This window comes from Pelobates fuscus, chromosome 9 (assembly GCF_036172605.1).
Source record: "Pelobates fuscus isolate aPelFus1 chromosome 9, aPelFus1.pri, whole genome shotgun sequence".
Taxonomy (NCBI): Eukaryota; Metazoa; Chordata; class Amphibia; order Anura; family Pelobatidae; genus Pelobates; species Pelobates fuscus.
This window is the reverse complement of record NC_086325.1, coordinates 146822625-146836528: the sequence shown is the minus strand read 5'-3', so window position 1 is coordinate 146836528 and position 13904 is coordinate 146822625. Positions and strand designations below refer to the sequence as shown.

Genomic DNA, 13904 nt, shown 5'->3' with positions numbered 1-13904 from the left:
GGCATGGCCGCCACGTGGCAGTTTGGATCTAACTCTGGTACAGCGCTTACACGTGGCTGTATCAGGTAGGCCTGAACTTTACGGCCAGTTTCCTTATATTGACTGTTGGAGACAGGCCGTAAATGACTCGCCAAAATGGCTCCAGACATGCCACGAGGAGCAGTGTCGCCTCATGGTAGCTAGGACTTGTTCGTCCACTAGGACTGGTGTTAGGCCCATTTTGGACACGCCCCCTGAGTCCGAGATCCCTTTGCCGCCCCCTTACTTTCCGTTAAGAGGAAGTGACGCAAACGCAGGAAGCCCTGCACCCCTCCCCTCATTACCCTCATCCACTTCCGCTTCCTCCTCCAGTACAGGATCCACCCCCCCTCGTACTAAATCTCCCCTTCCGGAACCAGAACCCACCCCCATTAAAAACGAATATCCTGATTTGGCGCCACTTCAGACTTCCGGTCAAGCTTCATCTAGCTCGGCTCGAAGTGTTCTATTTACCACCTTTTCCCAAAACCAACCTCCCACATCCCCATACCCTATCTCTCCCCGACCGGAAACCATGACTGACGCTTCCCTACGTAGCCCCATCCAAACCCGACAGTTGACTGGTGCCCAACAATTAAAGCATTATCAGATGCCTCTTCGCCTAAATCCCGGGTCAGCTTATATCGATGCCGCAGGTCAAATGGCACACGCTGACCCAGTCTTCGTATATGTCCCATTTACCACTACCGACCTTTTAAACTGGAAGACCCATAATTCCTCGTATACTGAGAAACCACAAGCCATGACTGATCTGTTCACCTCAATAGTACAGACGCATAATCCGACATGGGCTGATTGCCAGCAGTTACTAATGACTTTATTTAACAATGAGGAAAGGACAAGGATTAATCAAGCAGCCATTAAAGCACTAGAAGATAGAGCCCGTGCTTTGAACCAAGCTAATCCAGCAGCATGGGCCGCAACACACTATCCCAATACCGATACCGATCCCGATTGGAACGTAAATGGTGCTGATATGGTTCAACTCAGAGCCTATAGAGACGCTATAATTGCTGGCATGAAGGCCGGAGGAAAGAAAGCCATTAACATGTCGAAGACAGTTGAGGTGATTCAGAAAAGCGATGAAGCGCCCAGTGTCTTTTATGACCGATTATTGGAGGCGTACCGCTTGTACACCCCCTTTAATCCGGAAGACGCAGACAATTCCCGAATGGTTAACTCCGCCTTTGTCAGCCAAGCATACGGAGATATTAAGCGCAAGCTACAAAAGTTAGAAGGGTTTGCAGGTATGTCCATCACCCAACTAATGGAGGTAGCAAATAAGGTTTACATGAATAGGGATACAGAAAATAAGAAAGAGGAAGAGCGCAAGATGCGTAAAAAGGCTGATATGCTAGCGGTAGCGATCGCAGGCGTAGATAAACGGGGCCCAGATAGAGGCAATAATAGATGGAGTAGGGAGCCTTTGAGTAGGGATCAGTGCGCGTATTGCAAGGAAGAAGGGCATTGGAGGAACGAATGTCCGCAAAGAGAGCAGTACGAGAGAGACCAACCCAGGGCAGGCTACGGAAACTTTAGAGGCAGAGCGAGAGGTAGAGGAGGCCCCGGAGGGAGTAATGGTTATAGAGGGAGTAATGGGAACAGAGGAAGTGTTAGGGAAGACAGGTATATTCCAGCAGCGCAAAGGTCCCGCGATAGAGAAGGTAGGGACTTCGTAGGATTGGCTGACACGGTCATGGCGGACTATTGATACCGACCGGGCTCCATCCCCCTTGGTCGAGCGGAGCCTATGGTCGATGTATCAATAGGGGGGAAAAGGAGTGCGTTCATGATCGACACTGGTGCTGAACATTCAGTGGTGACTAATCTAGTTGCTCCTCCATCTGGAAGGACTATTACTGTGATAGGAGCAACTGGAAGGAGTGCTGAAAAACCGGTTCTTAAAAGTCGACTCTGTACATTGGGAGGCCACGTAGTAAAACACCAATTCCTTTATATGCCTGAATGTCCAGTCCAATTGCTGGGACGTGATATGCTATCAAAATTACAAGCGCAGATTACGTTCCTACCAAATGGAACAACATCCTTAAAGTTTAATGGACCCTCAGGTATTATGACTTTATCCGTACCAAAGGAAGAAGAGTGGCGACTTTATACAGCGTTGACTAGCCAAAACCCTAGGAGTGATGAGACATTGTTTAACATACCAGGAGTTTGGGCAGAGAACAACCCACCAGGGCTGGCCCGCAATATTCCACCTATAAAAATTGAACTAAAACTTGGGGTTTATCCAGTAAGCCTAAGACAATACCACATCCCGCAGAAGGCTAAGAAGAACATCCAATCCTATCTGGATAAGTTCATACGGTATGGTATCCTAAAATTCTGTACTTCCCCCTGGAACACCCCATTGCTGCCTGTTCAAAAGCCCGGTACAGATGAGTATCGACCTGTGCAGGACTTGAGAGCAGTCAATGATGCGGTTGTTAGCATACATCCAGTTGTACCCAATCCATATAACCTGCTTGCTTTAATTCCGGGCGGGGCTACTTACTTCACAGTCTTAGATCTCAAAGATGCCTTCTTTTGCCTCCGAATTGCCGCAGAAAGTCAATGTATTTTCGCTTTCCAATGGGAGAACGCTGTAACGGGCTCAAAACGCCAAATGACTTGGACAAGACTGCCCCAAGGGTTTAAAAATTCACCTACCCTATTTGGTTCAGCCCTAAGTCAAGATCTACTGGATTTCGAGTCCATCCCAGGAGAGTGTGTATTGTTACAGTATGTAGATGACTTGTTGATAGCAGCAGTTACAAAAGAAAAATGTCAGCAAGCAACGCACGATCTACTACATATTCTCTGGAAGGCAGGATACAAGGTGTCTAGAAAGAAGGCTCAGTTGTGTTTGCCAACTGTCAAGTATCTGGGATTCCATATCTCTGAAGGTCAAAGGATTATGGGGCCAGAGAGAAAAGAAGCTGTCTGCCAAATACCAATACCCAAGAATAGAAGACAAGTGCGAGAATTCTTGGGGGCAGCAGGCTTCTGTAGGATATGGATTCCCAGCTATGCGATACTAGCAAAACCTCTGTACGCAGCCATCAAAGGTACAGAGCACGACCCCTTCTTATGGACCCAAGAACAGCAAACGGCATTTGAAGATGTGAAGAAGGCTTTGATGAGTGCCCCAGCATTAGGTCTACCTGATCACACACGACCATTCTACTTATATGTACACGAGCAAAGAAGAATGGCTGTGGGAGTATTGACACAGTACTTGGGATCATGGCAAAGACCTGTTGCCTACATGTCTAAGCAATTGGATGCAGTGGCCAGCGGACTTCCACCTTGTCTAAGAGCCGTAGCTGCAGCCGCCCTGCTAGTAGCTGAAGCCGATAAACTCACTCTGGGTCAAGAACTTTATGTACGAGTCCCACATGCAGTACAGACGTTGTTGGATTACAAAGGAAATCATTGGTTTAGTAACAGCCGTATGACCAAGTATCAAGCAATGTTGTGTGAAAACCCAAGAGTGCATTTAGAGACTGTAAACACCTTAAATCCAGCTACCCTTTTGCCACAACCTACTGAAAGTCAACATGATTGTTTGGAAGTAATGGATGAAGTATTCTCAAGTAGACCAGATCTTCGTGATTTTCCCATCCAGAACCCCGATGTTCAATATTATACCGACGGCAGTAGTTATGTGAAAGAAGGGATCCGCTATGCAGGATATGCAGTAACAACAATAGACAAGGTGATAGAAGCTCGGCCACTGGCGAAAGGAACATCAGCACAAAAGGCAGAATTGATAGCACTAACACGAGCGTTACAATTGGCTGAAGGTTTAAGAGTAAATATCTATACGGACTCTAAGTATGCGTTTTTAACCACTCATGCCCACGGAGCTTTGTATAAAGAAAGAGGACTACTGAATTCAGAAGGCAAAGAAATCAAGTACGCAGCTGAAATCCTACAACTATTGGAAGCAGTGTGGGAGCCGAAAGAAGTCGGTATTATACATTGTCGAGCGCATCTGAGAGGAGATGGTGATGTAACTAAGGGAAATCGGATGGCAGATAGTGCAGCTAAGCGTGCTGCTGAATCAGGAAGACAGGAGTATGTGGGGCATATAGCTGCTCTAATACCAACTCCACTGTCCCAATGGACTCCAGTTTATACAGCTCAAGAAGAGGAGTGGTTAAAGACTGAACCGGGAAAGTATTTGGAGAACAAGTGGTATCAGCTAGAAGATGGAAGAATAGTCATACCAGCATCACTAGCGGTAGAAATTGTCCAAAATTATCACAACGGGACACATTCTGGGAGAGACAGTACTGAAGAATCTCTCAGGAAACATTTCTACATACCAAGATTGTCCAACTTGACTCAGGCCATTGTACGCAGATGTGTAACGTGTGCTAAGAATAATGCAAGACAAGGACCAGTAAAGCCACCAGGAGTCCAGTTTATGGGGGGACTCCCCATGTCCGATCTACAAATAGACTTTACAGTGATGCCTAAATCGGGTGGACATCGTTACCTGCTGGTAATTGTGTGCACCTATTCAGGCTGGGTAGAAGCATGTCCTACTCGTACAGAGAAAGCAGGAGAAGTTGTAAGATTCCTGCTACGAGAAATAATACCCCGATATGGACTACCCTGTTCTATAGGATCGGACAATGGTCCAGCTTTTGTTCACCAGTGCCTACAACAACTGACTCATATGCTTGGTATAAAGTGGAGGCTTCATACTGCATATAGACCCCAGAGTTCTGGTAAGGTAGAGAGAATGAATAGAACTATTAAGAACCAGTTGGCTAAAATGTGTCAGGAAACCCAACTTAAGTGGAACGTTCTCTTACCTATAGCTCTATTGCGAATCCGCAGTACCCCTACCAGAAGGATGGGCCTCTCTCCTTTTGAAATCATGTATGGGCGACCACCTCCCGTACTTGGTAACTTAAGGGGGGATTTGAGTCAGTTGGGAGAAGGAATTACCCGGCAGCAGGTTGTAGAGTTGGGTAAGACTATGGAGGAGGTACAGAAATGGGTACAAGATAGATTACCTGTGAATATTTATCCCCCTGTTCATAATTATCATCCAGGAGACCAAGTGTGGATTAAAGAGTGGAATAATGTACCGTTAGGGCCCAAGTGGAGAGGTCCTTATGTTGTTCTTTTGTCTACCCCTACAGCGATAAAAGTAGCAGAAGTGACTCCGTGGATACATCACTCCAGGGTTAAACCAGCAGCAGTCGATTCTTGGCAAGTTACAGCAGATCCAGAGAATCCCTGCAAGATCCGGTTGAAACGCACTACTCAGTCGGAGTAACGAGGAATTATTGTGGATTACAAATTTTATTGTTACAGGTGTAAGTGAGAAGGCCATAATAAAGCCTGTCCTCTTACCATCACATAGTGTATAAGCCAGGAAAGTCCCGAAGGGACACCTGTGAAGACGAGCAGAACTCCATTCCCTGCAGCCCTCACATCCTGGAAGCTGAGGTTCCATCGCACGGACGAAGACTGAGGATGACGGCGAAAGATGTGCTTTTGATTGTGTTTATTTATGTGTTTTTATATTCAGGAAGGTAGAGGTACCGACACTCCTAGCTGTGAGGTATGCATTAAGACTACGAGAACAGGTAACCATATTTCCCAAACCCTAATTTGGCATTCACAATACGAGTGTAAAGGAGATGTATCGAGATGTAGATACTTAAATATAGACTATAGTGTGTGCCATTTAGGAGTAGGAGAACCTAAGTGCTTCAGTCCGGAGTATCAACCTCGTACAATTTGGTTGACTCTCAGGAATGGAGATCCTCAGGGGACCCTAATTAACAAGACGGTGTTAGAATCCGTACATTCTTCGGGTGTTCTGCTATTTGATGCGTGTAAAGCGATATCGAGTGGTAGAAAGCCGTGGAATGTATGTGGGGATCTTAGATGGGAGAGGACGTATGGATCTAACGATAAATATATTTGTCCCAGTAGTAAAAATAAGTATGTGAGTCCTAGATGCCCAAATAAAGACTATAACTTCTGTCCATATTGGTCTTGTGTGGGGTGGGCGACTTGGGGACAGACAGTAGATAAAGACATGATGGTGACTAAGTTGCCGACTAGCCCATATTGTAAGTCTATGGAATGCAACCCAGTCCATATACTTATTAATAATCCCGACAAGTTCTTAGATAAGTATGGCAATTTATTTGGGTTTCAGATATACGGGACGGGTTTAGATCCTGGGACATTATTGTTTATAGGGATAGAGACTGATACGGTATCCTCCCAGACTCATCAAGTATACCATTCCTTTTATGAAGAGATGAGTATAGATAATAAGATCCCCCATAGCGCTAAGAACCTGTTCATCGATTTAGCTGAAAGTATTGCCGGTAGTCTTAATGTTACCAACTGCTATGTGTGTGGAGGTACTAACATGGGAGACCAATGGCCTTGGGAAGCAAAGGAGGTAATGTCCGGTTCTGAGGCAGTTGACCAATTAATATCTACACAAGCCGATTATCATATGAGTGTTAGAGGTAAATCTGAGTGGAGATTAAAGACCTCCATCATAGGTTATGTTTGCATAGCAAGGAAAGGAATAATGTATAATACTTCTGTAGGAGAATTAACTTGTCTAGGGCAAAAAGCTTATGATGATGATACAAAGAATACAACTTGGTGGTCGGCTTCAAATGTCTCAGAACCATCAAACCCGTTTGCTAGATACGCCAATTTAAAGGATGTGTGGTTTGATCTATCTATCACATCTACCTGGAGAGCCCCAGCAAATTTGTACTGGATCTGTGGTAAGAAAGCCTATTCGGAGCTGCCACAGGACTGGGAAGGGGCATGTGTGTTGGGTATGCTCAAACCATCCTTCTTCTTGTTACCGATTGAAACAGGTGAGACTTTAGGTGTTAAAGTGTATGATGTGAATCATAGGAAGAAAAGGGGACCCATAGAGATAGGCACCTGGGAAGATAATGAATGGCCTCCCCAGCGTATTATAGATTATTATGGGCCAGCCACGTGGGCTGAGGATGGTACCTTTGGTTATAGAACCCCTATTTATATGCTCAACCGTATTATAAGATTACAGGCGGTGGTTGAGATTATCACTAATGAGACATCACAAGCGCTCAATCTTCTAGTGAAACATAATACCAGGATGAGGACAGCAGTATACCAGAATAGATTAGCCTTGGATTACCTTTTGGCAGTAGAGGGAGGTGTATGTGGGAAGTTTAACCTAAGCAATTGCTGTCTTCAAATAGACGACGAAGGGCAAGCAATAGCTGAGCTTACTAGCCATATGGTTAAACTAGCGCATGTGCCTACTCAAGTATGGAAAGGGTACAATCCAAGTAGTTGGTTTGGTAGCTGGTATGAGTGGTTTGGAGGGCTTAAGGCAGTGGTAGGTGGAGTCCTACTGATTTTACTGTTGTGTCTACTCCTACCGTGTCTTATACCCTTAGTAGTTAGGTCTGTGCAAAGCCTGATAGGAAGTATAGCAGAGAGGAAGGCTGCTGCACAGATAATGGCGATATATAAGTATAAGGCTCTAGATCAAGGAGAACCAATGCAGGAAGATGAGTGTTAAAAGATTCACATCATAAGATAAGTCTGGTCTGGTTCAAGGTAACTTGCGGTGTAAGCAAAACTAAGGTTATGTGATGCCTCAAGTAATTGTAAAATATCAAGAGGCATCAAAGGGGGGAATGTGGTGGAATCTCGGTAAAAATAAATTTAGTAGGCCGAGATTACCACGTGCATGTGTACGTGCATATGCGGACGTATCGATCAGTTGGTTGCACGAGGCAAGATACGATCAGTAGTGTACGGAGCATGTGCAAGAATACAGGATATAGTATTCCCCCTCCTCCATTGTGCTGGACAAGCCATGCGGTCAAACAGGAAGTTAATTCTTATTTGTGTTGATTGGTCAAGAGAATGTGCGGGTGGAGCTTAATATGGGAGGAGTTATATGCCTATATAAGGAGCCTGCACTATTGTCCGGGGCTCAGAATTTGCTGTATTTTGGTGACGCTAGTCCCTCTGAGTCCCGATCGGTGATCCAATAAAGAATCTCTTCCTTCCTGAAGAAACCTGTGTCCATCTCTCTGTGCTTGGCTTCCGTCAGTTTCTCCGGTATCAAAGGATCTGCTAGATAAGTATTTATCAAAGGGATAACATCCCATTTGTTTAGAATTCTGGCACCTGAATGATTAACAGCATCAGCACAAGAAAGGTGCACCCCCCCCCTCCCCCCCGCAAAGCATCATGGGCAATGTAGTTCACAAAACACTGTCCTAAAAGGAGATAAGGGTTTTTTTTGTTTTTAAATTCTTTATTTATGTTGACAGGAATAACATGTATAAATCGAATACACTCCTTAGTACAAACAAAGAGCGACATATACATTGCATACAGATTGTATTAACATATCTATCGCATAACCATGCGCTTTGATGGTGGTCGAAAACATCCCATCATTGCTCCCGAAACTGTTGTATTGGTTACCTTAAAACCTTCTGAGAGTACATGTTACATTTTGTCAACTTGAGTTTTGTGGTTTGTGGAAGATAGAAAAGGAAAACGTGAAATATGTGGTAACATATGGAGCTTAGTTGTATATGTACATAAAGCTGCATTGGTGTGTGCCCTCTATCTGCCGGGAGCCCCCTGATCTAATAGCGTGTCGCGCAATGAGTTTCTTTGTGCCACAGTGTAAGATGACTTGCTACAAGTTTCTTGCCCCCTGGTTTTTTCTGTAAAAAACAAGACCCGGAGGGTCTCGTGTTACGGGCATCTTTGCGCTCTCTACATACTGCCGGCAGTAGGCAGGGCCCTCTAAAGGTCTTGGGTTGCGTTCCCTAGTACACACCTGTTGTTTAAACAGTTTCCGGGTATACCTCTCCCAGCATCCTCTGGGAGACATATGCTACACATAATAAGAGAAAAAAGAAGTAGGAAAGAGAAAGAAAAGGAATCTATAGAGAAAGGATGCAGGGTAGGGGTGGGGTGGGGTAAGCACCGAGGTCCGGTATCCCTTTGTTCAGTTGTCTTGTGGGCCTCAATTCTGCTGCGTGTCTTAACTCAAGGGGCTATTTTCCCATGGCGCCCATATTTTCTGGAATTGCTTTTGGGTTCCCCTAACTCTTGCCGTCAGGTCATCCATCACGTATACCTCCCGTATTCTGTTAAGGACTCCCGCTATAGAGGAGATAAGGTTTTTATCGAGTTTTAATCATCTGCTGAGAGATATAAACCACAGAAATTCAGGAGATGTTTTCCAAAATTATCCTCAAGCAATCTATGATGTTACCTGGGTAGTTTAGTGTTGCCCAAAGTGGGTACATCACACTCACAGGAATTTGCTTAACAAATATTTATCTTGGTATCCTGTCTGCTAAAATACGTAATCGCTAAAACCCTCCAGCCATTTTCTCTTTTAGAGGCATTTTGTTTGGATACCCAACACCACGGATTCCATTTACCGAATTAACAGTCTTCATAGTGTTCTGTAAATATAACCATTCTGTGTATATTCAAACATTCAGAACAGCTTCAAGTCCTTAAAGTGATATCATCAGGCTATTAAAAGTGACATCAGTGCTTTATTGTTGGGTTAGTGGGGGGGGGGGGGAAATAGTTCTGGTACTTTCATGTACAGACAAGGACCCCCCTATAAAAATTTACATCTCAGTTACATAGAGACAAGATTCTGATGTAGAAGTACCGGATAGATGCAATGATCATGTGTTTCTACTGAAAGTAATAATGTTGCAACAAACATAGCTAATACTGCTAATAATGCAAAGGCTATTTACTCAGTGACGAATTATGCCAAAGTAGATCCTTATTAATAAAACAAACTCAGCTGCAAGTCCCCAGGATTTTGGCAGTGCTTGCACAGCAGCTCGGACCCTGCCAAGCCAAATATTAAGTTGATGGGTTTGCTGAATTTAACAGGAACATTTATGCACTTAAACTGCAATGAAGTCTCAAACAAGGAGCTAAAGGTCTAGTTTATATACCAGTGAACATCGGTCGGCCATTGTCCCAGATACCATCGTTCAGAAAGAAAACAGGAGCCAGTGGCATCACAAGGGGGGTGCGCATCACGGGGGAAGGGGGTGACAACTGGGGCCGACGGGTCCTATAGGCGACTTAGGCAGTCGCACAGCGCTCCCTCCTGCCAGTCACTCAGTGTAGCGTGGCCGGGCACCTCGGACCGCGGTACAGGAGCTTCTGTACCCGGCCGGACTGAAACAGAAGCTCCTGTACTGTGGCTGGCGCCGCCCAGCCACGCTACAAAGGGGTAGGAGGCACAACAGGGAAGGGAGGAGAGACGGCACTAAGGGACACTGGGGGGGGGGGGGAGAGGAGAGACCACTAAGGGACAGATGGGGGGGGAAAGGGAACCACTAAGGGAAAGATGGAGGGGGGAAGCAGAGACCACTAAGGGAAAGATGGAGGGGGGAAGGAGAGACCACTAAGGGAAAGATGGAGGGGGGGACGGAGAGACCACTAAGGGAAAGATGGAGGGGGGGACGGAGAGACCACTAAGGGAAAGATGGAGGGGGGGACGGAGAGACCACTAAGGGAAAGATGGAGGGGGGGACGGAGAGACCACTAAGGGAAAGATGGAGGGGGGACGGAGAGACCACTAAGGGAAAGATGGAGGGGGGGACGGAGAGACCACTAAGGGAAAGATGGAGGGCGGGACGGAGAGACCACTAAGGGAAAGATGGAGGGGGGGACGGAGAGACCACTAAGGGAAAGATGGAGGGGGGGACGGAGAGACCACTAAGGGAAAGATGGAGGGAGGGACGGAGAGACCACTAAGGGAAAGATGGAGGGGGGATGAGAGACCACTAAGGGAAAGATGGAGGGGGGATGAGAGACCACTAAGGGAAAGATGGAGGGGGGATGAGAGACCACTAAGGGAAAGATGGAGGGGGGGACGGAGAGACCACTAAGGGAAAAATGGAGGGGGGGATGAGAGACCACTAAGGGAAATATGGAGGTCATTTTAATTTTCCTAGTTGTTAATGTCACTATTGCCATTACATTTAGTGTTATATGGGAGTTATGATTTACAAGTTACATTATTAAAAAAATAAATAAAAATAAAAAAAAACACATTATTGAGGGGATTGGGGTAACACCATGAGTAACCGCACCGGGTGTCACTAACCCAAGTGATGCCACTGGCAGGAGCAGTCAACTTCTTGCCTTCCATTTAATGGGACATAAATTCCCAAAAGAAAAGCTTGTGTTTGTTTCCTTTTTCTTGCCTTTGCACATAGGAAGATGTCAAAACAAGAACAAATGTAGGTTTTATCTTTATCATGGGTTTAAAGGGACACTATAGTCACCAGAACCACTACAACAGCTTAATGTGGTGGTTCTGGTGTCTGTTGTCTGTCTCTGCATTTTTTCCAATGTAAAAAATGCCTTTTACATTGCTGGCTAGTTACACCTCTAGTGGCAGTCACTCAGGTGGCCACTAGATGTGCTTCCTAAATCAGTACTGCACACTTTGCATGGAGCCGCTGAACGTCCCTCGTAGAGATGCATTGATTCAATGCACCTCTGAAAGGAGATGCTAATTAGCTCAGCATTTTGGTACGTATGCGCAATAGCTTCCCAATGCTTTCCTATGGGAAAGCATTGGATTGGCTGAGAACATTAAGATTGATGATTTCAGTCATGAAGGCGGAGAGAGGAGGGGCTAGCCATGGCGAGACCTGTGCGGCATGGGAGAAAAGTGAGAAAAATCACAATTTTACTGCAATAGGAAGGGGGGATCGGTCACCTAAATAGCCACTTCAGGACTATAGTGTCAGGAACGCATATTTGTATTGCTAACACTATAGTGTTCCGTTAAGGAGTTACATTTCCTGAGAGCCAGGCGACAGGAGTTTTGACAGTAGATCACCCAGTCATAGGGAGTCTGTCCAAGGTATCTATGGTTATCAACACTGTGTGGGCTGACACCAGATGCAAAAATTGCACAAAAACGGAGACAAGTGAAAAAGGTATTTATCTCTGGAGTGAATATTTCATAAAATAGAAAGGCTGCAGTGACAGAGGTGTGCACCATAACCACTTCAATAAGATGGCGTATTTATAGCACATAGAGCGACGCTTTACAGGAAGACAGGCATTGGCATGTTAAAAGAGAAAAACTGAAAAAAGGAGGTGAAAAGAGATTGTCAGACAGAGTAGACGCAGAAGTAGAGCATGAGAGAGAGGTGGGAAAGAGAAACCAGTATTATATTATTTGATGTTCCATGTGATTCTATACCTAATATTGCACAGGTGATTAGTAAACTGTAATTGATAAACATGAATGACTTTACCTTGCAGATGTGAAGACCTGCAATCTGCCGCATGTGCTTTCTCCAACAGAGACAATATCTTCTTCTCCAGGTCTATGTGTAGTGTGTCACCTTCATCGTGGACGTCTAATGTCTCTCCAGATGGATCATTTTCGACACTGGGCTTCGCTTGTACCTGGAACAAATGAAAAACACGTCAAAGTAATATAAAAACAAACTCATTCAGAAGGTTTCAGTATCTACAATACAATTACAGAGAGCAAGGGTCCACGTCACGCTAGTCTTTGAAGATTTTGGTCCTCAGGAATGAAATACAGAGTGGAACAGAAACTCTCATTCAGGGAAAAACAAAAAAAACAAAAACAAAATTGTGAGCAGTTACTAAATTAGAGCATTTAATATATACCAGGTGTTTGCACTGCCATGAATTCACAGGTTTTAAGATTCTGAGTTAGCTGTACATTCAATATACTCTGCACTTGTTTTGGTTGAACCATTAACAGGCAAGCTGTTTTTATACATGTAGAGTTTAGATCAATTGTGCTGAATCTAGGTTATTTACATTAATGCAGGATGGTGAATTCGTGCGGTCATCTAATTAGATTTCACAGAGTAAAACTGAACTACTGCAAGCAGCAATCCATAGCTATTTAAAGGAACACTATAGCCACAAGAACAACTACAGCTCAATGAATTTGTTCTGGTGAGTAGAAATAGCCTAGGAATAACTCCATTGGACACTCCTCAGATGGATACTAGAGGTGCTTCCTGGGGCAGTGTTGGACAGTGTGCAGTACTGCCATTCAGTGTCTTCACCCTTTGCACGGAGCCACTGAACTTTCCAAATAGAGATGCATTGATTAAATACATCTCTATGAGGAGATGCTGATTGGCCAGGGCTGTGTTTGGCTTGTGTTGGCTCTGCCCCTGATCTGCCTCCTTGACAGTCTCAGCCAATCCTAAACATTGTGATTGGCTCAGACCACCACTTCTGATGAAGTCAGTCATGCAGGCAGATTAGAGGCAGAGGTAGCAGCCTTGAGCAAAAGTAAGAGGTGACTATATTTAGTGGGGCAAGGGGGTGCCAGGGGAGCTAGATGCTAGTTTTGTTTGTGTTCCTGACCCTATTGTGTTCCTTTAACTGTAGCCTTGTGGTGTGCACACCAAGAAAAGATGCAAAACAGATTCAAGACCCATTACGATTATTATTTATATAGCGCCAACATATTCCGCAGCGCTTTACAATCTTAGAATGGAGATAACTGAAAACAAGTAGTTGACATAAGGAATAGAACAGAAGCCCCTGCTCAAACCAGCTTACAATCGATGTGATAAAAATGTGTATATGTAAAATGACAATATTGTCAAAATAACATTATTCCATCACCTTCCTTCCCCTTTCCCATAATTCACCTCTACTTCTCTCTATACGGCACTAGCCTGTATTTCAATTAGAGCGCACAAACTGCACTACACCTCTGGTTTTACAGTTATTTGATCACATTAACAGCTTGCAGTACACATTGTATGGTACTTGGTGGT

The 13904-nt window shown here is 44.8% G+C and overlaps 1 protein-coding gene and 1 long non-coding RNA gene across 2 annotated transcripts in view; one reads left to right on the top strand and one right to left on the bottom strand.

Annotated features, from left to right (window-relative positions):
* LOC134573160 (uncharacterized) overlaps positions 1-13904 on the top strand; it is a 201180-nt gene that overhangs the window by 64338 nt on the left and 122938 nt on the right. The gene's annotated exons all lie outside the window — the stretch shown is intronic.
* The window catches only part of LOC134573154 (uncharacterized), a 141034-nt gene that overhangs the window by 93953 nt on the left and 33177 nt on the right, over positions 1-13904 (bottom strand). The window contains exon 4 of the mRNA XM_063432686.1: positions 12384-12537. Within this exon, the coding sequence (XP_063288756.1) occupies positions 12384-12537 (154 nt within the window). The remainder of the gene's footprint in view (positions 1-12383; positions 12538-13904) is intronic.